The sequence below is a fragment of the Myotis lucifugus genome, unplaced genomic scaffold, assembly GCF_000147115.1.
Source record: "Myotis lucifugus unplaced genomic scaffold, Myoluc2.0 scaffold_387, whole genome shotgun sequence".
Classification (NCBI taxonomy): Eukaryota; Metazoa; Chordata; class Mammalia; order Chiroptera; family Vespertilionidae; genus Myotis; species Myotis lucifugus.
Window position 1 is genome coordinate 390,072 of NW_005871435.1, and position 21,710 is coordinate 411,781.

At 57.7% G+C, this 21,710-nt stretch overlaps 2 protein-coding genes across 2 annotated transcripts; one reads left to right on the forward strand and one right to left on the reverse strand.

Annotated features, from left to right (window-relative positions):
• The first annotated feature begins 1,404 nt into the window (after positions 1-1,404).
• Positions 1,405-20,139, forward strand: GAS2L2 (growth arrest specific 2 like 2). Its single transcript, XM_014467313.2, has 9 exons — positions 1,405-1,650; positions 3,219-3,368; positions 3,669-3,832; positions 12,960-13,173; positions 14,492-14,733; positions 15,619-15,726; positions 16,798-16,894; positions 17,497-17,701; positions 18,304-20,139. The coding sequence occupies exons 1-9, from the start codon at positions 1,572-1,574 to the stop codon at positions 19,823-19,825; spliced, it is 2,781 nt and encodes a 926-aa protein (XP_014322799.2). The 5' UTR covers positions 1,405-1,571; the 3' UTR covers positions 19,826-20,139.
• On the reverse strand, positions 7,277-9,546 carry CUNH17orf50 (chromosome unknown C17orf50 homolog). Its single transcript, XM_014467321.2, has 3 exons — positions 9,534-9,546; positions 7,579-7,882; positions 7,277-7,502 (listed from the first exon to the last, which is right to left on the reverse strand). The coding sequence occupies exons 1-3, from the start codon at positions 9,544-9,546 to the stop codon at positions 7,277-7,279; spliced, it is 543 nt and encodes a 180-aa protein (XP_014322807.2).
• Positions 20,140-21,710: the final 1,571 nt, after the last annotated feature.

A 21,710-nucleotide genomic window follows, 5' to 3' on the forward strand; every position in this document is an offset into this window, starting at 1 on the left:
GGAGTCTGGTAGCTAAGACAGCGCTAGACTGGGAGGCAGCTCTCTGATGGGGGACAGGTGCTTTATCTTGTTGAGTTTAGTCAAAAACCTCCCCAGCAGTCTCCCAAGATCATTGCAAGAGTTGAATGGAAAGGCGAACATTGCTCAGAACCGTTCAGAGCACATTCAAAATGGGGAGGCATGTGTCCTTCCTGCACGGGGGCGTCTCTCCATGCCCACGAGGCTCTCCCTAACATTAGCCTCCCGACCTGTGTCCGTCCCCGTCGGGCTGGGCTCCAAGACGGCAGCACTGGCAGGACCCTGCACAGGCTTCTAGGCCAACATCATCACAGTGCGGTTTGCTGCCCCTGCCCCTGCCCCTGCCCCTGCAGGAAGTGACTGGTGAGGGTGGGGCCCTGGGAACTGCAGGGCTGATAAGCTAAATCTGGGGCACCCTACGCTTGAGCATCACTGGTCCAGCCCGATTCCTTCTGCTCACTCCTGTTCTAGCAGGGAGGTACAGACCCACAGAGGGGCCCTGGCAGAGGGAAGGCGAGGACACAAGAATACACACACTTTTTTTTCCCAAAGAGAGGAAGGGAGAGGGAGACAGACAGAAACATCAATGATAAGAGAGAATCACTGATTGGCTGCCTCCTGCATGCCCCCTACTTGGAACCAAGCCCACAACCCATGCATATGCCCTGACTGGGAATCCAACCATCATCTCCTGGTTCATGGGTCAGTGCTCAACCACTGAGCCACACCAGCCGGACAAGAATACATATACTTTTTATTAAAGAAACTATGCATACACATTACCAACACCCCACCCGGTCCCGTCGTGCTCCATTCTGGGGTAACCACTCTACCTACTCCAAGACCTGTTAAAAAGGAATAACTATATAGCATTTATCATATGCTAGGCACTAGGTGTATGGAACACAGACACACACACACACACACACACACACACACACACACACACACACACACACACACACACACACACGTCTTTTCAATCCTCAGAAAAACCCTGTGAGGAAGGACTTCATGGTCATCACTGAGGGGTTGAGAGACCTGCCCAGGGTCACTCCGCTAGTAAATGGTAAAACCAGGGTTGGAACCCAGGCAGTTTGACCCCAAGCGGTATGTGCACCGCTCTGCCCCCTAGCGTCCATACTCCACATCTGTCCAGGCAGTTTGACCTCAAGCGGTATGTGCACCGCTCTGCCCCCTAGCGTCCATACTCCACATCTGTCCTGTGGTCACCGCTCCACACTTCAGCTTCTGCGGACGGAATTGGGAGGGAAATTAAGCAGCGGAAAACAGCCGCACACTCCAATGGCATGGGCGGTGGGCGGGGGGAACGCGGGGCCCTCGCGGGCGGGGGCGCCCACTGAACCCTCCGCGCGCCTGCAGGGGGCGCTCTGGCGCACGCCTTTCTGCTCTCGCCGAGGCGAAGCGCACTTCGACTCGGGACGAGCGCTGGTCTCCTGAGCTGCCGCTGCGGGCGCAACCTGTTCGTGGTGCTGGCGCACGAGATCGGCCACACGCTCGGCCTGACCCACTCGCCCGCGCCGCGCGCGCTCATGGCGCCCTACTACAAGCGGCTGGGCCGCGACGCGCTGCTCAGCTGGGACGACGTGCTGGCCGTGCAGAGTCTGTATGGTGAGCCCCCGGCCCCGGTCCCGGTCCCGCCCTTGCCTGCAGCGCGGCGGGCTCCTCAATGGGATCTCCCCTCCTAAGCGCAGGCATCTGGCCTCCCCCATCACGGGTCCTTCCAAATCCTCAGGCTCCTGAGATCTGAAAAACCTCTAACTATTACCCCCTGTCCCCCATGCTTGCCCTTGATCAACCCCAACGAACTCCTGGGCACAGTCCTGCCCCATCACCCTGACCCAATCCTCAGACTCACCTCTTCCCCACCCCATACGCCAGAGCCCTCATCCCTGCTCCCAGCTGCAATTTCCCTCTAGCCCAGTGGTTCCCCACCTTTTTTTGGCCATGCTTATTATTCAAAAAGTGAACTCCTATTCACGTGGAGGAAGCCTAAAAGGCCATTAACTTGGTCTAAACAAACTTCCAAAGAACATGGCATCCATGAAAGAGAAACATAAAAGAATGAAAGGACAGTTGAAGTACTGAGAATGAAATCACTAAGAAATGGTTAAAAAAATATGAAGTGATATGAAAAAATAGCAAATAAAGTTTCAAAACATATAATAGAGAACTGAAATGCATAAATATGTCACAATATATATTTATATACTGTATATAAGGCCCCTAGAACCATAAAATGCAAAAAGTTCATGGTTAATAACTCATTCTTGAATTGTCCCCCTTAAAATCAATCACCCCTCCCCCGGGGGGCATGTGCCCCACATTGGGAACCACTGCTCTATCCCCTAACCTTCCCCCCCCTTCGCCGCTTGGGCTGCCTCCCTCAGAGTGCGTGGTGCGGTGGGCAGGGCCAGGAGCCCTGGGTTCAAGTCTCTGTTCCATTCCTGACTAGCAGTTGCTCTTGAGCAAAGCATTTTCCCCGCTGAGAGCTTTCAGTTTTACCTTCTGAGAGAATGGATAATTGAGGTCCTGCTTACCTCACAGGGTTGCTGTACTAGTGAGTATGAGCATGCTTTGTAGCCTAAGAAACCTACACAAATGTAATCATAACAGCTGCTATTTCATGGGGGTCTACTGTGGACCAGGCACTTAACACACAAAACACACATGAGGTAAGTATCTTTTTGTCCACAGATGAGGAGAACCGGGTAAGAGAGGTTAGGTAACTTGCCCTAGGTCACACAGCTAGGAAGTTGCAGACCAGGATTCAGGAGCTGGTGCCAAATTCTAAGCTGATTGGACTCTGCCTCCCTCTCGTAAGTGAAGTGTCGTGGTGTAATTATCTTCAGAGCTGTAATTAACACAGCTTGGGCCCCTGGACTCTGCCTGCAGGCCATCTGCTTTGTCCAGGACTCAGAGGAGAGTACACGCTGCACTCCTTAGTTCCGAACCCTGGTTTAGTCCCCGCTTCAATTTTGACTGTGATAGGAGCGAGGGCTTCTGAGTTTAGTGCTATGGTTAACACCCACAACCAAAGACAATTCTTTACCCTACCCCTGCTCTCCTTCCCGGCCCCTCACATCAGACAATGATGAAAGGAACCAACGGGGAGGTCTTGGGCCCACAACACCCTCCTAACCACTGTGTGCTCTTCCCCTCTCCCCTCCCCCATGCAGGGAAGCCGCAGGGGGGCTCTGTGACTACCCAGCTCCCAGGAAAACTGTTCACTGACTTTGAGGCCTGGGACCCCCACAGATCCCAGGGAAGGCGCCCCGAAACCCAGGGTCCTAAATATTGCCACTCTTCCTTTGATGCCATCACTGTAGGTAAGATGGTTCCACCCATGCATTGTTTCCTCTTCCCTCCCCACATTTCAGGGGTCTCCAGAGCTGGAGTGCAAGGGGGAGTATAAATGATAAAATCCAGAAGTTCCAGCCACAGGGATTCTGCAAGGTAGCAAGCCCACGCCAAGCAAAACACTACTTTCTCCTTCGGCCCCAACTGTGCCCGCTGCATCCTCTCTGGTCAGCTTGGGAGGCTGGGTTCTAGGAATGCACCTTCCCTGGAAGGAAGGCAGGAGACGGGTGGTCACTGCTCAACTCTCTCTCGTCTCTCTGGGCAGACAGGCAGCAGCGACTGTACATTTTTCAAGGGAGCCACTTCTGGGAGGTGGGAGCTGATGGCAATGTCTCAGAGCCCCACCTGCTGCAGGAAAGGTGGGCCGGGCTGCCCCCCAACATTGAGGCTGCCGCAGTGTCACTGGAGAATGGAGACTTCTACTTCTTCAAAGGTACCAACCCTGGGGCAGATGAGAACAGTGAGACCTACAGAGGAAAGATGTCCTGCCCAAGGTCAATAGAGGGGAGGCACCTCCATTCCAATCCCAACCTGTGGCCTGGGAAACTCTACCAGGAGATTCCTTTGGTGGTGGATTGGGGAGGGCGGTGTCCAGGTTGTTCTAGACCAGTGATGGCGAACCTTTTGAGCTCGGCGTGTCAGCATTTTGAAAAACCCTAACTTAACTCTGGTGCCGTGTCACACATAGAAATTTTTTGATATTTGCAACCATAGTAAAACAAAGACTTATATTTTTGATATTTATTTTATATATTTAAGTGCCATTTAACAAAAAAAAATCAACCAAAAAAATGAGTTCACGTGTCACCTCTGACACGTGTGTCATAGGTTCGCCATCACTGCTCTAGAGGGAGAGGGTGGGAGAATCCCAGAGAAGACTCTAGAGCAAGCATGTCAAACTCCGCAGCTGGCAAGTTTGACATGCTTGCTCTAGGGAAGAGAGGACCACTCCTGAGCTCTGTGATTCTGCAAAGTCCTGCCTTCCTTGGAATCCTGGCTGCAGGAGGTTGGGCATGTCACTTAATTCTTGGAGCTTGAATTTTTTGAATGGGGAACACAATCCCTCAGGTTTGTTGGGGAAGAAGGATGAAAAGAACATACTGTCTGAGCAGTGTGCAGTATGTTACTTCAGTAAACAGTGTTCATTCATTCATTCATTCATTCAACAAGTATTGAGTGCCTTCTATGGCCTGGACTCGGTTGAAGGTGTTGGGATACAGTCGTGAACAACACTCCCTGCCCTCCTAGAACTGTTGGGAGTCATGGCAGTGAAGGAAGCCCCTGGCCTTCCCTGGAGCCCAGTCCTCACCCAGGGAGAGCGCCCCCTGCTACCCAGGGAGGGGCTAGACATGGTCCTTTAGCACTATCTGCCCTCTGCTGACACCTGCTGGAAGCCCAGGCCACAACAGTCCCTCCCCTACGGTTCATAACCAAATATGAGTATGATCCATTTTATCACAAGTACTAGCCACCTTGGGCTCCAACGCAAGAAGGAACAGAGGTACAGGGGGACAGAGTTGGGGTGGAGGCCCAAAGGGTGAGAGCTGCCAGCTCACCCTGGCTCTCCCAATGCCCCGCAGGGAGCCGATGCTGGAGGTTTCGGGGCCCCAAGCCGGTGTGGGGTTCTCTGCAGCTGTGCCGGGCAGGAGGCCTGCCTCGCCACCCAGACGCAGCCCTCTTCTTTCCTCCTCTGAGCCGCCTCGTCCTCTTCAAGGGTGCCCGCTACTATGTGCTGGCCCCAGGGGGGCTGCAGGTGGAACCCTACTACCCCCGAGGCCTGCAGGACTGGGGTGGTGTCCCTGAAGAGGTCAGCGGTGCCCTGCCCCAGCCAGACGGCTCCGTCATATTCTTCAGGGATGACCGCTACTGGCACCTGGACCAGACCAAACTGCGGGTGACGGCCTCGGGCCGCTGGGCCGCAGAGCTGCCCTGGATGGGCTGCTGGCATGTGAACTCGGGGGGCGCCCTGTTCTGAAGGCACCCCCACCTCATAGTGAACTTTGGGTGCTCTCATGGCCAACGTGTGTCCCCTGCCCCAGGGGCAGAGCCTGTCTTGGAAGCCTCTGAGCCCCCCTGCAGAAGACCCAGCAGAGAAGCTGGTCTGCGTTCGTTCCCTGGAGAATGTGCATTCATTGTCTTGGCGCTGTTCCCAGGACATGGAAGTGGGGCCGGGATCAACCCAAGGAGAAGCCAAAAAGGATCCCAGACTCCACAGCCCTTTCCCCAAGGACTCTTTCTTCCCTCAGGCTTGGGGGTTTTGTTTTTTCTGCTAAAGGTGCAGGTCCTGTCTATGAGGCAGCAGCATTGGGCGACCAGGGAGGATGCAGATCTCAGCAGAGCGGTTGGGACCACTTTGCAAGACTGTTGCCTTCCCCTGAGGACCTTCTGGCTCAGTTCTTGGAGAACTGTGTCATATTTAACAGAGGCCTCGCCCCCAGAAAGCCTGGATGGGGTGGGTACGAGGGTCTCCCACCTCGAGTTCCTGAGTGGGGTCAGGACCCAGAGCAGGAGGGAGACAGAGGCAGTGCAGCTCTTTGTGGGAGGCTGGAATAGAGGGGTCCCCGGCTGGTGGGCCTGGAGGCACAAACCAGCCTTCTCTGGAATAGCTTCCAGGGAGAGCAGGTGGGCATGGATGCTGGTGAGGTGGAGGCTGGTCTTTCTTCTGACCAAGCCAGGACCGGCAGGCTGTGTGGGTGAGAGTGTGTGAGTGTGTGTGTGTGTGTGTGTGAGAGAGAGAGAGAGAGAGAGAGAGAGAGAGAGAGAGAGAGAGATGTGAAAAGGGAGCCTACCTCTCCTCTAAAAGCTAAATGTCCTTGCACCCTCCCCTCCCCATTCAGGCCAGATGGAGAACCCCCTGTGGCAGGGGGAGGGCAGGGGCCTCTCTGGGGGACCTCACTGCTGCCCGCAGGCGCTGGGGGCTCTGCAGCCTGGGGGAGGCTTGTGTTCACAGTGGCTCCATCCTCCAGGCCACACACACAGCATTCCAGGAGCTCCTCCTGGCTGGTCGGGAATAGCTGGGATTCCTACAGAAGGAGCCAGCTCCCCCTGGCACTCTGCCTTCGGCTCAGCCAGCCTCAGGGCTTTAGCATCTGGCTCTCAGACCCTTCCCCTCACCCCTGCCGGGGCCGCATTTGCACCCACAGGGCCCTCCGCACATTGACCTCAGCCAGACCGGGGTTCCGGGGACGGGGAGGATGGTTTGGCAAAGTGCAGCCCTCAGCTTCCCACGGGCATTCCTGGCCCTGTGCCTTCATTTTTTCCTCCGCGCAGTGGGGAAAATGACCTTTGACTGCCCTTGGGTGCATGTGTTTTTGCTCCGCCCAGTCCTCAGGGAGGCGGAGGGAGGAGGCTCTCCGCCTGCCCTTTTCCCTCCGCTTGAACTTCTGCAGAAGGGAAGGCGGGTCAACTTCACCATCCTCACCAGGGCCTCCTCGCTCCCGCCTCAAGGCACTGACACTTAGCTTACGGCTTTATTGACCGATTTCAGGGAAAGAGCAGGTTTCTCAGAGGGGGCAGGGAACCCGGAGGTTAGGTTCTCTAGGGGGCGATGCCAGAAGGACCTGCAATACCCAAGAGATGAATGTGAGGCTCTGCCAGGGTGGCCAGCAGGCACTGGGTGATGCCGGGGGATGGGGGCCCCCAGGGGCACTATGGGAGGAAGGGAGCTCCAGGTGACCTGGGGCTCTGCACTGGGTGGGCGACAGGTGACTGGTGGCACCGTCACATGGACGGTGGGCCTGCTTGCCTGAGGGGGGCGCTCTGGGAGAGCGGCTCTGAGCAGGGGCAGCTCTGGGCTGTGCTGAGCGCGCTCAGCGTCAGGGACAGGAGAAAGCTGCGGGGAGTCGGGGGTCAGGAGAGAGTGGGGGGCACAGAGGCTTTAAGTGGGGGCGCTCCGGGGGCCCCCGGCGACCCCCGCCCCGCCCGCAGCCCGCGCCTCACCCAGATCCGGGTGCTCCAGAATGCAGTGCGCCACGTAGGCCGGGTTGCTGTGCAGGGTCCTGCATTTCTTGCAAAAGAGGATCTCGCAGAGCTCGCAACCCCCGCCGCTCGGTGGCTGCCCCTGGGTCTGCAGCACGCACGGCTCCTCCGGGAGGTTCCGCCTCCTGCGGGCGGGCACCCGGACGCTCAGGGCGCCGCGCCGGCCCCGCCCGCCCGGTCCCGGGGCGCGCCCGCCCTCACCTGTCCGCCGGGGCCGCGGGGCCGCGGAGCAAGGCCAAGGGCAGGAGCCAGCCCCAGAAGCCGCTGTCCGCGCGCCGCAGCAGCGCCACCTGCTGGGCGCTGGGCTCCTGGCGCAGCGGGCTGTAGGCCACGCTGCCCCCGCGGCCCTCGGCGTCCTCCGCCTCCCGGCGCTCCGCCTCGCCCGCGGCCGCGCTCTCCGGCGGCTGCCTCCCCTCGTCTTCCTCCTCCGACCCCTCCTCCTCCGCCTCCTCCTCCCGGACCCCCGGCTCCTCCGGCTCCTTCTTCCACAAGGGGGTCTTCACGCCTGCGGGCGGGCGGAGAGAAGGTCGTACCCTGACTCTTCTGTGCCCACAACCCCACTCTTCCCCACCCCCCACCCCCCAAAAAAGGCACCTCCAGGATGGTGCGTGCGCAGGAGCCGGCAGGACTCCGAGAGAAAGTTAGAGCGTCCAGGATTCCCTGGGCCAGGCCGGGGTCTGCCTGGCTGCACCCCGCACCCCACCTGATTGCCCAGGTGTCTGCGCTTCCTGGGACTGAGGATTGAGACAAGGCCGTCTGCTCGCCTGTGAAATGGGGGAGTAGTGCCTCTTTCAGGGGTTGATGTGAGGCAGGTGTGAGGTCGCTGAGTGCCAGGCGCCCACGCGGGCTTGGCCAGCGGGAAGCAATGAACAGGAGGCCGCAAGGAGAGTTTCGAACCTGGCACCAATGAGGGCTCATCACCTTATTTCTAACTCGCTCTAGGGTGGGTGCTGGTCCGTGGCGGTCAATAAACATGGTGTACTGGCTGGAATCCTAACGCGTGGTTGTTTACGTTTTGTTTTCTAGCTGGGACTTCCTTCTTCCAAGTGGGCCTGGCCTTAAGGGAGCCCAGCATCACCTGCGGAGGGTGGGTGGGCAGTGGGCACACAGCACCTCGTATGATTAGAAAAAGGGGCCGCCAATGGGCAGACCAGTTAGGGAAAAGTGTCTCTTCCTCCTTCCAGGCATGACCCCAATTGCCAGCCAGATTCAGCCGCCGCTGGCCCCACTAGCCCAGCACCCTGGTGTGCCCTGCGGTCAGCTGGACCTGGGGAGCCAGCCTTGTAATGAAAAGGGGGAGGGTGACAGAGGAGGCACAACTTCTGGGGTTTGCCCTGGAAAGGTGAAGAACACTTGCCTAACCTAAAGAGGTTGGAGACAGGGGAATCCTAATCGCATTAGCATTCTAGCTCACATTATTAAGCACCAATTACATGCAATCACCACCCTAGACTCTTTTCATACATCGTGTCCCTTCATCTTCACAACCCCCTCAGCTGGGTGAGGGATGAGGTAGGTCACGGAGGGGCCTGCGAATTTCATCTAAGGTTTTTGGAAACCTTCCAAGAAAAGTTGCTCCAGAGATTCTGCCGGTTCTTGGAGCTTTGTGGTTGTGAAAGGCCAGACCCACTGCACAGCCAGAGAGGGCTGCTGCTGACTTCGCAGGAGGAGGGGGCACTGGAAAGAAAGGTTGGGACTTTGGGTGCCGGGCCATGGAGTTTGGACGTTGGTCGCCTATGAAGTTCACGGAGGCATTTAGCAAAGGGTCCAGAGTTAAACTCATGTGTTTGGACTGTATCCCTGTGTCCCTTTCATCCCCATCCCACCGCGCTCACTAAACACCAAAGGCCACAGCCCTTCAGCAGCGGGAGCCACTGAATGTTCTGATGCAGGGACTTGCGCAGAACTGACAGAGGGAGACCCACTGTGGTCCAGGCCAGAGAAGACAAAAGTCCGAATCGCAGGAGGTAAAGAAGAGGAAGCAAGATATCAAGCATATTCAGGAAAGAGAAAAGAGAGGGTTTGTACCTGGATGGGTATCATCTTAAAAAGGCTGGACTTCTACTCTGGGGTTACCATGGTGATGAGCTGGTTGGTCCACCCTGTAGTCAAGAGACCCTGTCCTCTGGCCCCACCCTGCCTCCAGCCCCACTTACCGTCCTTATCCATCCTTCCCAAGGTGATGCTGCCTTCTTCGCCTATTCAGAGCCTAGGATGAGAGGAAGTAGCAGAACCCATAGAACTTGGTCTGGTCTCCAGGGCTTCAGTTGGATCACCTGGGCGGGGCTAGAACCTCACCTGCCCATATGGTTCCACTCAGGAATCTGCCTTTTCTAGGCCTCCACCCAGAAATCCCCTACCTACCTCGTGAAACGGCATTATTAAAAGACAGTAGAGGGTGGGTTCAAACCTAGCTCCAGCACATAAATATATTTATTTTATTTTTTGTTAATCCTCACCCGAGGATATTTTTCCATTGATTTTTAGGGAGAGTGGAGGAGAGAGGGAAAGACAGAGAGAAACATCGATGTGAGAGAAACACATCGATTGGTTGCCTCCAACCAGGGCCAGGGCCCAAGGAGCCTGCAACCAAGGTACGTGCCCTTGACCAGGATTGAACCTGGGACCCTTTGGTCCACAGGCCGATGCTCTATCCACTGAGCCAAACAGACTAGGGCTCTAGCACATAAATATAAAAGGTGTCTGGCTCCGTGGATAGGCCTGCAGACTGAAGGGTCCCAGTTTGATTCTGGTCAAGGGCAAATGCCGGGGTTGTGGGCTTGATCCCCAGTAGGGGGCGTGCAGGAGGCAGCCAATCAATGATTCTGTCTTATCATTGATGTTTCTATCTCTCTCCTCTCTGAAATCAATTATATATATATATACTTAAAGGTGTCTGGTCTTCAGCATGTTCTCTCTCTGACCCTCAGCCTCCTCATCTGTAAACCAGATGTGGTACAGAACCACTTTACCCGGCCCACAGCATCCACCTAGAGCACTGCTTATTGTATCATTATTTTCTCTCCTCCCCTTTCTGTTCTATCCCTATCTGTGCCACGACAGCACGACTAAGGGTGATCCCAAGTAGGGGGGGGGGGGTGAAAGGATTAAGGAAAGACAGACAAGAGAATAATAGCTGGGTCTCGGTGGGACGGGACGCTGCCTCCCTGATGAGGAGACAGCGCCAGCACCCACAAGCCGTGTCTTTATTTTATAGCAGATGCCATGAGGCAAAGTAGGGGCGTGATCACGTTGTTTACAGCATTCTCGTGAGTTTCAACCTCACTCAACTACATGCACCCGAACTCTATCACAAGGCACGTGGGGCCACGTGTTCGGACCATAGGTTCAAGCTTACAACCACAGCCGTTGGCTATAATTGTGCTGGGAGGGCCCTGCCCTCCAGCTGGGACTTGCACGTGGCAATGAGAGGACCCTGTCCTTTCATTAGTCCGAGGCTTGAACCTGGCCAAAACACTGTACCCGTGCCCCATACCTATCCTTCCTCAGCCCTGCACCCCACTTCACCCACGGCCAGCTCACTGCCTCAGCTCAGGGGAAACCCAGCTGCCTGGCATGAGGACATTCAACCCCGCTGAGAGGATCATATAAGCGAGGAACTAGGGCCTCCTGCTGCTCCGATTTTCTTGGGGACAAACATCAGGCCTTGATGCCTTTAGAATTGAAAGAAACTTCCCCTCTAAAAGGTCAAGAAAAGCCCTGCATGCTCTGCCCGTTCCCTCTCTGCCCCATATCCCACCTCTGTTATTCCTGGAACATGCCAAGCAGGCTCCTGCCAGAGCTTTTAAAATATTTTTTATTGATTTCAGAGAGGAAGAGGGAGGGAGAGAGAGAAAGAAACATCAATGATGAGAGAGAATCATTGATTGGCTGCCTATTGCACGCCCCCTACTGGGGATAGAGCCAGTAACCCAGGCATGTGCCCTGACTGGGAGTTGAACCGTGACCTTCTGGTTCATAGGTCGATGCTCAGCTACTGAGCCATGCAGGCCAGGCTGCCAGAGCTTTTACACTGGCTGTTCCCTCTGCCCCAGGACCCTGCCCCCAGATCCCTGCAGGTCCTGCTCCCTTACTTCTCTCAGGTCTCCGTTCAATATCATCACATCAGTGAGGCCTTGCCCGACCACCTTATATAAAATTCCACACACACACCCATCTCTTTAGTCCTTCAGTTTTCTCCCTGGTGTTTAGCACCGTCTGACTCACTATAGATTTATTTGTTTGCTATTTGTCAAGCAGCACCCTTAACATGCAAGCAGCCTCCATCGAGTCAGGGGCCTCATTGATTGCTCTAGATTTAGGCCTAATAGTGTCTGGCACACAGTAGGTACTCAAGACATACTTGTTGAATGAACGCATTGCTGTGGCCCTGGGGTGAGGTACTATGAGCGACAGCCCACTGTGGAGGAATCATGTGGGTAGAGTTAGGGATGTGCAGATTCTCAAAAGAAAGTGCGGGGGGTGGGGGGGGGTCACGGTGTGTAGACAGGATGCTGGGACAATCACTGAGAGCTGGGACCCACCCTGCCCCGAGCGTGTGTGTTCTTACAGTCTGACACTTTCCACATACATTATACCTTTATTCCTCACCCTCACAACACCCCAGGGAGGTAGACAGTAGCTTTCCCATGTTACACGTGGGAAAACTAAGGCACAGAGAGGCTAGGTAGCATAGGAAGGTCACAGAGGGACTTAGCGGAGGGTCCAGGGCTAAACTCATGTCTTTAGACTCTGTCACCGTGTGTGTTCATCCCCATCCTACAGTGCTCACTATCCACCGCGGCACCCCTGGCCCTCCTTCCCTGCCCCCCAGGCCCCAGAAGCCTCCACCGTGTTCAGCCCTACTTTTCCTCCCTGTTCCAGCTCCAGGGCGGGCTCTGCAGGGCAGTCCTTGCCTGCCAGGAAGAGTTAACAAGGAGTGTTTGTAGCAGCCGCTGTCTCCAAGGAGAGGAGAGAAGAAAGGAGGGTGGAGAGGCCAGGCCAGGCTCCATTGAGGTCCGGCTGGCGGTGGGGGGTGGGAGGCAGCCAGCGGGACCTGTCCAGCCCTGGAGGGGAGACAGGAGTGTCCTCACTTCCATCTGTCCTGGCAGGGGGCCAACTCTGGGTCCACTGGGCAGCCAAAGAGTGAGGTTGCTGCAGGGCCACCAAGTAGGGAAAGTCCTGGCAGGGACTGAGGGATGCGGGGAGGGGGCGGGACCTGGCCAGCCTGGGGGAGGCGGCTGAAGCCGGTGGCAAGTGGCAGAACCTGAAATCCGAGGCTCTCCCGGGGTAGAAGGGGAACCGGGAGTCAGGGAGAACCAGCCAAGACACAGCAGGTGGCAGGAGTGAAGACAAAGAGCAGGAGAGAAGAGGTGCCCACCTCCTCCTCCTCCTCCGCTGAGGGTCAAGCCATGTCCCAGCGCGGGGGACGAGGGAGGAGGTCTGGGACCCCAGGGCCTCCAGTGCGCAGCGTCCGGCCCTTTAAGTCCAGCGAGCAGTACCTGGAAGCCATGAAGGAGGATCTGGCCGAGTGGCTCCGGGATCTCTATGGACTGGACATCAGTGCTGCCAACTTCCTGCAGGTGCTGGAGACGGGCCTGGTGCTGTGCCGGCACGCCAACGCCATCACCGAGGCCGCCCTGGCCTTCCTGGCTGCGGCGCCTGCCCGAGCCCGCAGGATTCCCGTGCCGCGGGCCGGGGTGTCCTGCAATGGGGCCGCCCAGCCAGGCACGTTCCAGGCCCGGGACAACGTCTCCAACTTCATCGAGTGGTGTCGCAAGGAGATGGGCATCCAAGGTACCCCCCCCCGGCCCCCCCTCCCCAGACCCTTACCTTGCTGGGCGCCCCCCTCCTCTCCGAGGCCCAGGCTGCACTGAGGGCCAACAGCCAGGGTCCTCCTTCCAGATTTGCCTTGGGCCAGCTCATCCCTTTCCATCCTTCCGTTTCCCCACCTCATAGTAAATCCTCGGTAAAGAAAGGTGTTCGTTGAATGATTCATTCGTTCAACAAACACATGTTGCGTCCCTAGGACGGGGAGCTCTGATCCCCAGTTCCAAGGAGTTCAGGGTCTAGGAATGGAGACGGATGAGTGAGCAGACACATACATGACAGCCCATTGTGATAAAAGCTCAGGAGAGGGGTGTGAGCGCCGGGGAGGGAACAGCTACCTGATGAGGTGGAAGGTGGGGGCAGAGAGAGGCCGCATCGAAGAAGGAAGTGTGAGCTGAGTCTCGAGGCATGAAGTTTGGGGGAAAGCAGGGGACCAGCAGGGGCAGCCCTGTTTGGTGACAGAGAAGCTGCTGTGGGTGAGGGCACAGGCTGGGGCGAGGTGCTGAGAGAACAGTGGAGGAAGCGTCGGACATTAGGGAGGGGCCCGTCGTGCTGGGGCTTGTGAGACTCAGGGGAGAGAGTGTCAGGGTCCCTCATCTCCTGGGCCTGGGACCAGCAGTGGGAGGGAGCTGGATGTCGTGCCATCCTCCAGGCCAAAGGCCGCGGGTGTGAGGCAGAGGGGAGGGATAGGCCGGGCTACTGGCTGGTGGCAAGGCAGTGAGGGGCAGGGTTGGAGGGGTGAGCAAGGCTAGTGTTTTATTGAGCACTTACTATGTGCTGGGCTGTGTCTGCAAACACAACAATCCCATGAAATAGACTATATCCCCATTTTACAGAAGAGAAGACTGAGGGCTCAGGGACTAGCCCAAGGCAACACAGCTGGCGGGTGGGAGTGTCAAGGATCCCCGGAGGTCAGGCTCCCAGCCCCGTACTCAGCCCTGCCTCCTGACACCTGGGCTGGAGGTAGAGGATGAGATGCCTGGAGGCTACTGGAGGTCAGAGGAGGAAGCAGAACAAACGGCTTCTTGCTTCTGGCCTCACCCCGTCTCACAGCCAGGCCCCAGGGTCCTTTGCTTGGCTGGGTCACTTCTTCCCATCCCCAACCTGCCCTCTCCTGTGACGGGAGCCACCCTGTCTGCACTCAGTGCTGGACCAATCCTGCCCAGACCCTTCGCGGGGGCTGGTGTCAACTGGGATCCTCGGACCCAGACTTCCCACCGCCTGGCTCCGCAAAGGCCAGCGGGGCTCGGACGGCCTACCCACCCCCTCCCCCTCCCCTTGCCAGAGGTGCTGATGTTCGAGACGGAGGACTTGGTGCTGCGCAAGAACGTGAAGAACGTGGTGCTGTGTTTGCTGGAGCTGGGCCGCCGGGCCTGGCGCTTCGGGGTGGCGGCGCCCACCCTGGTGCAGCTGGAGGAGGAGATCGACGAGGAGCTGCGGCAGGAGCTGGCCCTGCCCCCGCCCGACCCCCCGCCGCCCGCTCCGCCCCGGCGCCGGTCCTGCCACTTCCGCAACCTGGACCGGATGGTGAGGGCTCCGGACTCGCCCTCAAGGCCCCGCCTTCCTTTTCCCCGCCCTCCCCTTCCCTCCCCTCCCCTCCCCTCCCCTCCCCTCCCCCTCCTGTCCCCTCTGGGCCACCCCTTTTTGAACTCCTGTTCCCACCCCACACTAATCCACAGAGCGGGTTTACATCTCAATCCTAATCACAGATAGTAGTAGCTAGGCCTCAATTACGTTTTTATTAGAAATCCAGTATTCTACACCTCGCTCATGTAATCCCTGTGAGACGGTTTTTAAGAACACAGTCCCTGGCACCATCTCTGACACCTGGGATCAAGTCCGAGTTCCGCTGCTTTGCAGCTGCGTGACGTTGGGCAAAGTATTTAACCTCTCTGTGCCCGCACTGCCTTCCTGTCGCGAGGGGCAGTAACAGTACCTGGCTTCTACCACTGACATGAGCATTAGATCCGAAAGTGCATATGAAGGGTTCAGTCTGCAGAGGGCGCCTGCCATCGGAGTCAGCTCTTACTGTGTTAGCCCGGTTCTACCGCTGAGGAATTGGGGTCGGGGAGGTTCCTTAACTGGCCAGAGCCTCTGACACAGTGGAGGCAGGACCCCGACACTGCCAGCACCTGTCAGATTCCAAGGCCCACCTTCTTCATCATTCCACTCCACCACCCTCATCAGCTGACCACGTGGGCGCTGGGTCATAGGTGACCACTCCAGGTCTTGTTCTCGCTGGTTCAGGGAAAGTCTTCCCTATTCACTTCTCAGCCCCCAGCCCTGACCTCAGCAGAAGCCTTGGGCTGGCTCTGGGGAGAGGAAGGCCCCCCATTGGGCTGGGCTTGGCATGGGTGGGGAGCTTGGGCACAAGTGCAGAAGGAGGGCTGAGCCCATGCCCACTGCCCACAGGTTCAGAACCTCGTGAGCCACTGCACATGCCCAGTTCAGTTCTCCATGGTCAAGGTGTCCGAGGGGAAGTACCGTGTGGGGGACTCCAACACCCTCATCTTCATCCGGGTAAGTGTCGGGGTGAAGGGCCCCAGGGTCAGCAGACTAGGATTTCCCTCCATGGGACCCTGCCCAGGCCTGAGGGCTAGAATAGGAAGTCATCGTTCATCCCAGCGTATCAGGTCTTGAGGCTTGCTTCCTCTCCCTGGAAAAATTCCAGAAGATTCCTCACAAAGTTGGCAAGCCTATCCCCTGCTTCCATTGGGGCAGCCAGAACCACCCCCACCATCTGCCTCCAACTTAGCCTGATTCTGAGGGGTCCCCAGGCAGAAGTGAGGTATGAAGGGTCCTCCCAACTTCTATCACCGCCACTCCACCCACAGGCGTGGTCAGAGCAAGGGGCCTGAGAATCCCAAGTTAGTGTCCAGTGCATGGCCCAGCCACAGAGACCTCATAGGTCACCCCTCAGATGCCTGGCTTGGTACCTTCTGCACCGTGAGCAGTAGGACAAGCTGAAATGTGCCCCCCCCCCCTCCATACCTGGCTGATCCTCTGCAGAAAGTCTGTACCCAGGGGAGTGGCCTGCAGCTCAGGGACATGGCCAAGCCCTTTAGGGCACAGGCCACAGCTGGGGACAGAGCCAGCTCCCTAAGCCCTCACCCAGGCCCTGAGCCAACAGCCCTGTGAAGTAGGTTGGGGCAAGGAATTGTGGCCCCACTTTTCAACGGAGGAAATGGAGGCCTAGAGAGACTGGGTGACCGAGTGGAGTGGGGCAGAGCCCCCCGATTCTTTGACACACACTGCAGAGCCAGGGCCCCGTTTCTAGTACAAGCATGCACAGGGGGGACCCTTTACCGTGAAGGAAGAGGGAGGGCTCTGTGCCAGACGGCACAGTGCTTGTGCGATGCCTGGTTTCATTGTGGGACAACTTTCTGTTTGACCTGCCTCCACCCTTGACAACATGTGCCATCTGATGCCCATCACAGTGGAGACTCAGGTGGCAAAATATGCACACGCCCAACTACCAGGGGATATTTGCATGTGTACATGGGTGGGGTGTGTGCTGGGAGCCGGCAGGCTGGTCCAGAAAGAGGGCGCACTCTCCATTTTGCCCTCTATCTTATACTTGCCCCCCTGCAGGTCCTCCGGAACCACGTGATGGTGCGTGTCGGGGGCGGCTGGGACACCCTGGGCCATTATCTGGACAAACACGACCCCTGCAGGTGTACCTCCCTCTGTGAGTCCCTTGCGAGTCCCCTCCCTGCGCTCTGGGTTGGGAGGCTGGAAGTGGGAGGTAGGTATGAACTCCAGGGGCAAGAGGTGTGTGGGATGGAGGAGGGGGATCTGGAGAAAAGAAGATGCTATAGAAGGTACAGGTGTGGTGCCCCCTCAGCTCTAGAAAGCCAGTTGAGCAGGCATGGTGCAATACCAGTTCTAGCCACAGGATGGCGCCAAACACAGAGAATCAGCATTTGGTCAGGGTGCATCTTGGCAGGGCTTAGGCCTGGCTGTGATGTCCACAGCGGTGGCACCAAGCATGACCTGGAGGGGTCCTTAGTCCTCCAGTAATCCCCACCAGCCCCCTAATAAGCATTCATTCTACGTAAAATATGTGAATATGTGAACTTGCAATACAAATGCAGCTTTAAATAAGTCCCCTGCTGAGCCCTCGCACCGGATTTCATCCCTGGAACCCCTATCTGGCACTGGTGCTGTCCCTGCCCCTGTAGGTCCCACTGTCTCTAATATGGGGCGTGGAGTGTGGAACAGCTGTGGCGAGAGCCAGCAGCAGGAATGTCATCTTTTCCTCCTCTCCTCTCTGGGGGGCTGTTTTGGTAGCACACAAGCCAGGCAGCTTCCTGAAGCCCCCGGTCCCACCGGTGCAGCACGAAGTGAGGGTGCTGGATGAGCCCTGGCAGCCACAGCCTACGATGACCATCAGCCGCTCTCAGAGCCCACTGCCCCCTGTGGACTGGAAGACATACACCTCTTCAGGCCGGAAGCTGAGGCCCCCCGCCTCCTCCCCCACACCTCGCAGTGAATGGTGAGCAGGGGCAGGGGTCCTCAGAGAGACACCACCATTCCTGAGGTACAGGGGAGGGACGGCAGGGCCTCTTTCTCCTTTGGAGCCCACATTCTCAGAGGCCACCCCACCCCAAGATGAAGGGAATGAGTCTCTTGGCAGTACCCTCACCCCAACAAGACCTCAGGTGTTCAGAACCAAAAAAGCACCCAATGCCTTTGGGATTATCTAGTTACTTCATGTGCTCCCATTTCACAGATGAGGAAGCTGAGGCCCATAAAAGGAATAGGCTTATGCAAGGCCTTTCTGCCATTTCATGGTAGAGCAGACACTAAGACTCCCCTGCCACCTAAGACTGGTGACCTGAAGTTGCTGGGTTTGAAGTAACCCAGGGTGCAGACCAGGCTGCTTTCTACCTGCTACAGGGAAATGATGGAGAATAAAGTTAAACGGTATCTGCCATAAGGAATACCCTTGGACAGACACAGAGGGAGAGGGAACATCTGTTTCCTTCCACATGAAGTCTGGCCCCCTTGGAGTTCTGGTTGGGGAAAGGCCAGCCCTTCCCAGAGCCAGGGGGCTGGATTAGGCGACCCTGACAGCCTTATGATTCTCCCTTTCAGGCGCCAGGAGAAGACACCTGCCCCACCTGAGAGGCAGCTGCCAGCTGGGCACAGCTCACCCAGCCCCCAATCCTCACCCACCCCCAGGGGCCGAGACCCACAGTGCACCTCCTCAGGGAAGAGGGAGGACAGACACCCCCCTGAGCTCCCCAGGGGAAGGACTCCTACATCTTGGGTTCATGAGGAGACAGACAGCTGGAGAACCCATCCCAGGACCCCCACCCCCCAGAGACTCCGAGCCCCTGAGGCTACTGCCAAAGGGACCCCAGCAAGAGGACCATCTCCCCTGCCTCGTTACTCCAGTTCGTCAGCCAGGCCCATGGACCCCAGGAAGCCGCCTCGGGGTGATGCTCCCTCCCAGCTCAGGGAGCCAGTGTCCGTCCGTTCTCCATCCCCTGTTAAAGGGCCCACCAAGATCCCTGTCCAGCTGGCCCCTGCCCGACCTCCCACTCCAGGAGGAAGCTTTCCAGGTACTGCAAGTGGAGGTCTTACAACAGAACTGGAGAGAAGCTCCGTACCACCAGGGGCTGCCACTGGAGGCCTGGCTGGGTCCAGTCGTGGGGACTGCTCTGTGGAAGGAAGGCAAGGGGTCCAGAAGGTGGACGTCTGGGTGACAGCAGAAGCCGGAGAGTCCCGGGGCCTGGACACGCCCCTGACCCTGGGTGGGATCAAGAAGCCAGGCATCTGCCATAGCCTTGAGGAGGAGCTTTTGGCCAACATGAAGCTGCTAGAGGTGGGGACTGCCGACCCCCGGGGCCCAGGTTCTGGGCTCATCCCTCGCAGTGGAGTCTACGTCCCCAGCCTGGGTGGGCGGTGGCCTGAGCCTGGGGGTCCTTATGACAAAGTCATCCAAGAACTGGCTCAGGGCCCTCCACCCCTCATTAAAGTGGACCTGGGTGCCTGGAAGGCTGCCCCTCCAGGCTCCCCTAAGCTGGCAGTAACCACAGGCCCAGGAAGCCCAAAGGGGAAACTGGGAGCCAGAGAGAGTGGGCCAAGGACAAAGGCAACCCTGGGTGCCCAGGACACCAGGATGAGGAAGGTCCCAGCTCCAGGAGGGCAGGACTGCTCAGCCCCTCCTGTGTCTGCCAGCCTGGAAGCCCCCACACCTTCGCCCTTGGACCCAAATTCTGACAAAGCCAAGGCACGTCCAGGCAAGGGCAAGAGAACACTGCGGACACCCCGAAGAGTACCATCTATCTACAAGCTGAAGCTGAGGCTCAGACTCCGGCCCCGGAGAGACCACAGGCCTGAGGAGCGGCCTTCACGAATCCCCAAACCCCTGGCCTACCTCCGCTTGGGTCCAGCCAGGGCGCCCCCAAGCGGCAGGCTGGAAAGGGTGTCAGCGCTGGGTGGGAAGGGAGGGGAGGCAGGCCTGGTGGATGGAGCCTGGGCAGGGGAGAAAGAGGAAGGAAAGGAGGAGAAAGAGGCAGCCGTTCCACTGGAGAGCAGACCCCCACGTTCGGAGAGCCTGGGGCCTCAGCAGCTGGATCCGCTCCCACCCGAGGAGGAGTCCTGGGTCTAAGGAGGGGCTTCTCATCCCAGAGCCGGTGAAAAGAATGCCCAGGTGGCCATTGGAATCCCAGCCGCAGGAACAGAAGGAAGGGCCCCTCACCTGGATACAGGGCCTTGGCCAGGAGACAAATAGAGCATCCATCAGCTCAGACTAGCAAATGGGACAACCCATCATCTCCACTCCAACTCCAGAATTGGGATAGGGGCAGTGGGGCCACCCTATACCTTATCACCCGCCCCCAGAACAGCTCCCCAAACCCCTGTCCTTAGGCCATGCCCACTGTTTCCACAATTCTTATGTCATTAAACACGGGTGGGTCTGTCCTGGAGTCTCCAGCTTGAGTCGCTCTCTCTAGGGCTGTCGTGATGCAGGAAAGTGTAGCTCCAAACATTCTCCCACTGGAGGGAAGAGGATCAGGGAGGGAGCTGGGGTGAGAGAGTTGGTCTTTCTCTCCTGAGGTTCAGCCAACCTCGCCCCCAGACAGCCCATCTCCTGGAGGTGGCTGGTGCGTCAGCACCATGGACAGGGACAACGGCCACCAACACAGGCTCCTGTGAGACTTCAAAGCTGGGCTCTGGGGCTTGGGGACTGAGATCCCTAGAGTCAGGAGGGCTGGTTAACATATCTACACCCGTGAAGTTATGACAGAGGGATCACAGAGGCTCAGCGGTGAGCGAGGCAGACACAGAGGCAGAAACTGGGACTGAGTCCAGTTATGCAAGTTGTCCTGAGTGGCAGAGGGTTTTGATCAGTGGGAAGGCTCAGGGGTAGGTGGAGAGGAGATGAGTCCCAAACTCCTCCCCTTGGTTCTTCTGGTTGTCCTGAGTCCCAAAACTCGGGCCACCCCATCACCCTTCCCCTCCTTGCCCAGCAGAGCTCTGTAGGGAGCCCCTTCCTTTCCACCCTCAGAAACTGAGCCAACACCTTGGTACAGAAACGAGGGAAAACACTCCCTGATTTTTAATCTGACTTCCGATCACAGCGCATTGGGCGTCACACACACTTCCAGACCCTGTGGTGGGAAACCCTGGGTGGGTGGGGGGAGGCAGGGAGAAGGACAGAGACTCAGAATGGGGGTGGAGGAAATCGAAATCAAAGACCTGGGTGAGCGGAGGGGGTGAGGTGGGACGGGCAGGCAATACATTCCAATGGCTCCCACAGGGGCAGCCAGAGGCCTGGGTCCCCCACCCCCACTTCAGGTGCCTCAGAGCTGGGGGCGACAGTGGTGATGAGATGCTGCTATCCCTTACCCTGTCCCCCTGGTGAACCAGGGAGCAGGATGCAGGGGAGGAAGGGGGCAGGCCCTCTTCCGTACCCTCCCAGCCACTCAGGGGGTGGGGAAGGGGAGCCACCTCCTCTGCTTCAGAGGGAGGCTCAGAGGGCAGGTCACTTGCCCCAAGTCACGTAGCACAACAGGGACTAGAACCGGGGCACTGGACTGCCCAGGTCAGGGCGGTCCTTGTAGGGCTGTGCTACCCAGGTGGGTGGAGGGGGAATCAGCTGGGAAATTCATAGATTCCCTCTCACACTAGATCTGGATGATAAGCTCCCCATCCACAACCCCTCCCCCAGACTCCTCTCCATCACCGCTCTGGGCTACCTGATTTCCTGGTCTATACAACAAAGCTGGGCCAGGTCAAGGCCGAGATGTTCTATCTGCCCCTCTTCTAACCTTGCTGTCCTCCCATCAGCCCAGGGCTGAGGGCTCAGCCTCAAGGAGAACTTGGCCTGGGGGCAGGGAACACGCACCATTGTGTGGCCTCCAAGTCCCCCAGGAATCCCTCAGGCCGCTCCTGGTATCTTCATTATTTTTGTTATTTCTAAGTCGATACAAAACTGACAGTGATCAGCTCTGGTGAGGAGAGGTAGAAACCCGGCCAGGCAGCCGGAGAAA

Bases quoted from the DNA above. Each gene is read 5' to 3' on its own strand.
- CUNH17orf50 (XM_014467321.2), bottom strand. The intron at 7,503-7,578 runs GTGAGGGCGGGC...GCCCGCCCGCAG, and splicing joins CCCGCGGCCCCGGCGGACAG to GAGGCGGAACCTCCCGGAGG.
- GAS2L2 (XM_014467313.2), top strand. From the start codon at position 1,572: ATGGCGCCCTACTACAAGCGGCTGGGCCGCGACGCGCTGCTCAGCTGG. The intron at 3,833-12,959 runs GTACCAACCCTG...AACTTCCTGCAG, and splicing joins AGACTTCTACTTCTTCAAAG to GTGCTGGAGACGGGCCTGGT. The intron at 13,174-14,491 runs GTACCCCCCCCC...TCCCCTTGCCAG, and splicing joins CAAGGAGATGGGCATCCAAG to AGGTGCTGATGTTCGAGACG.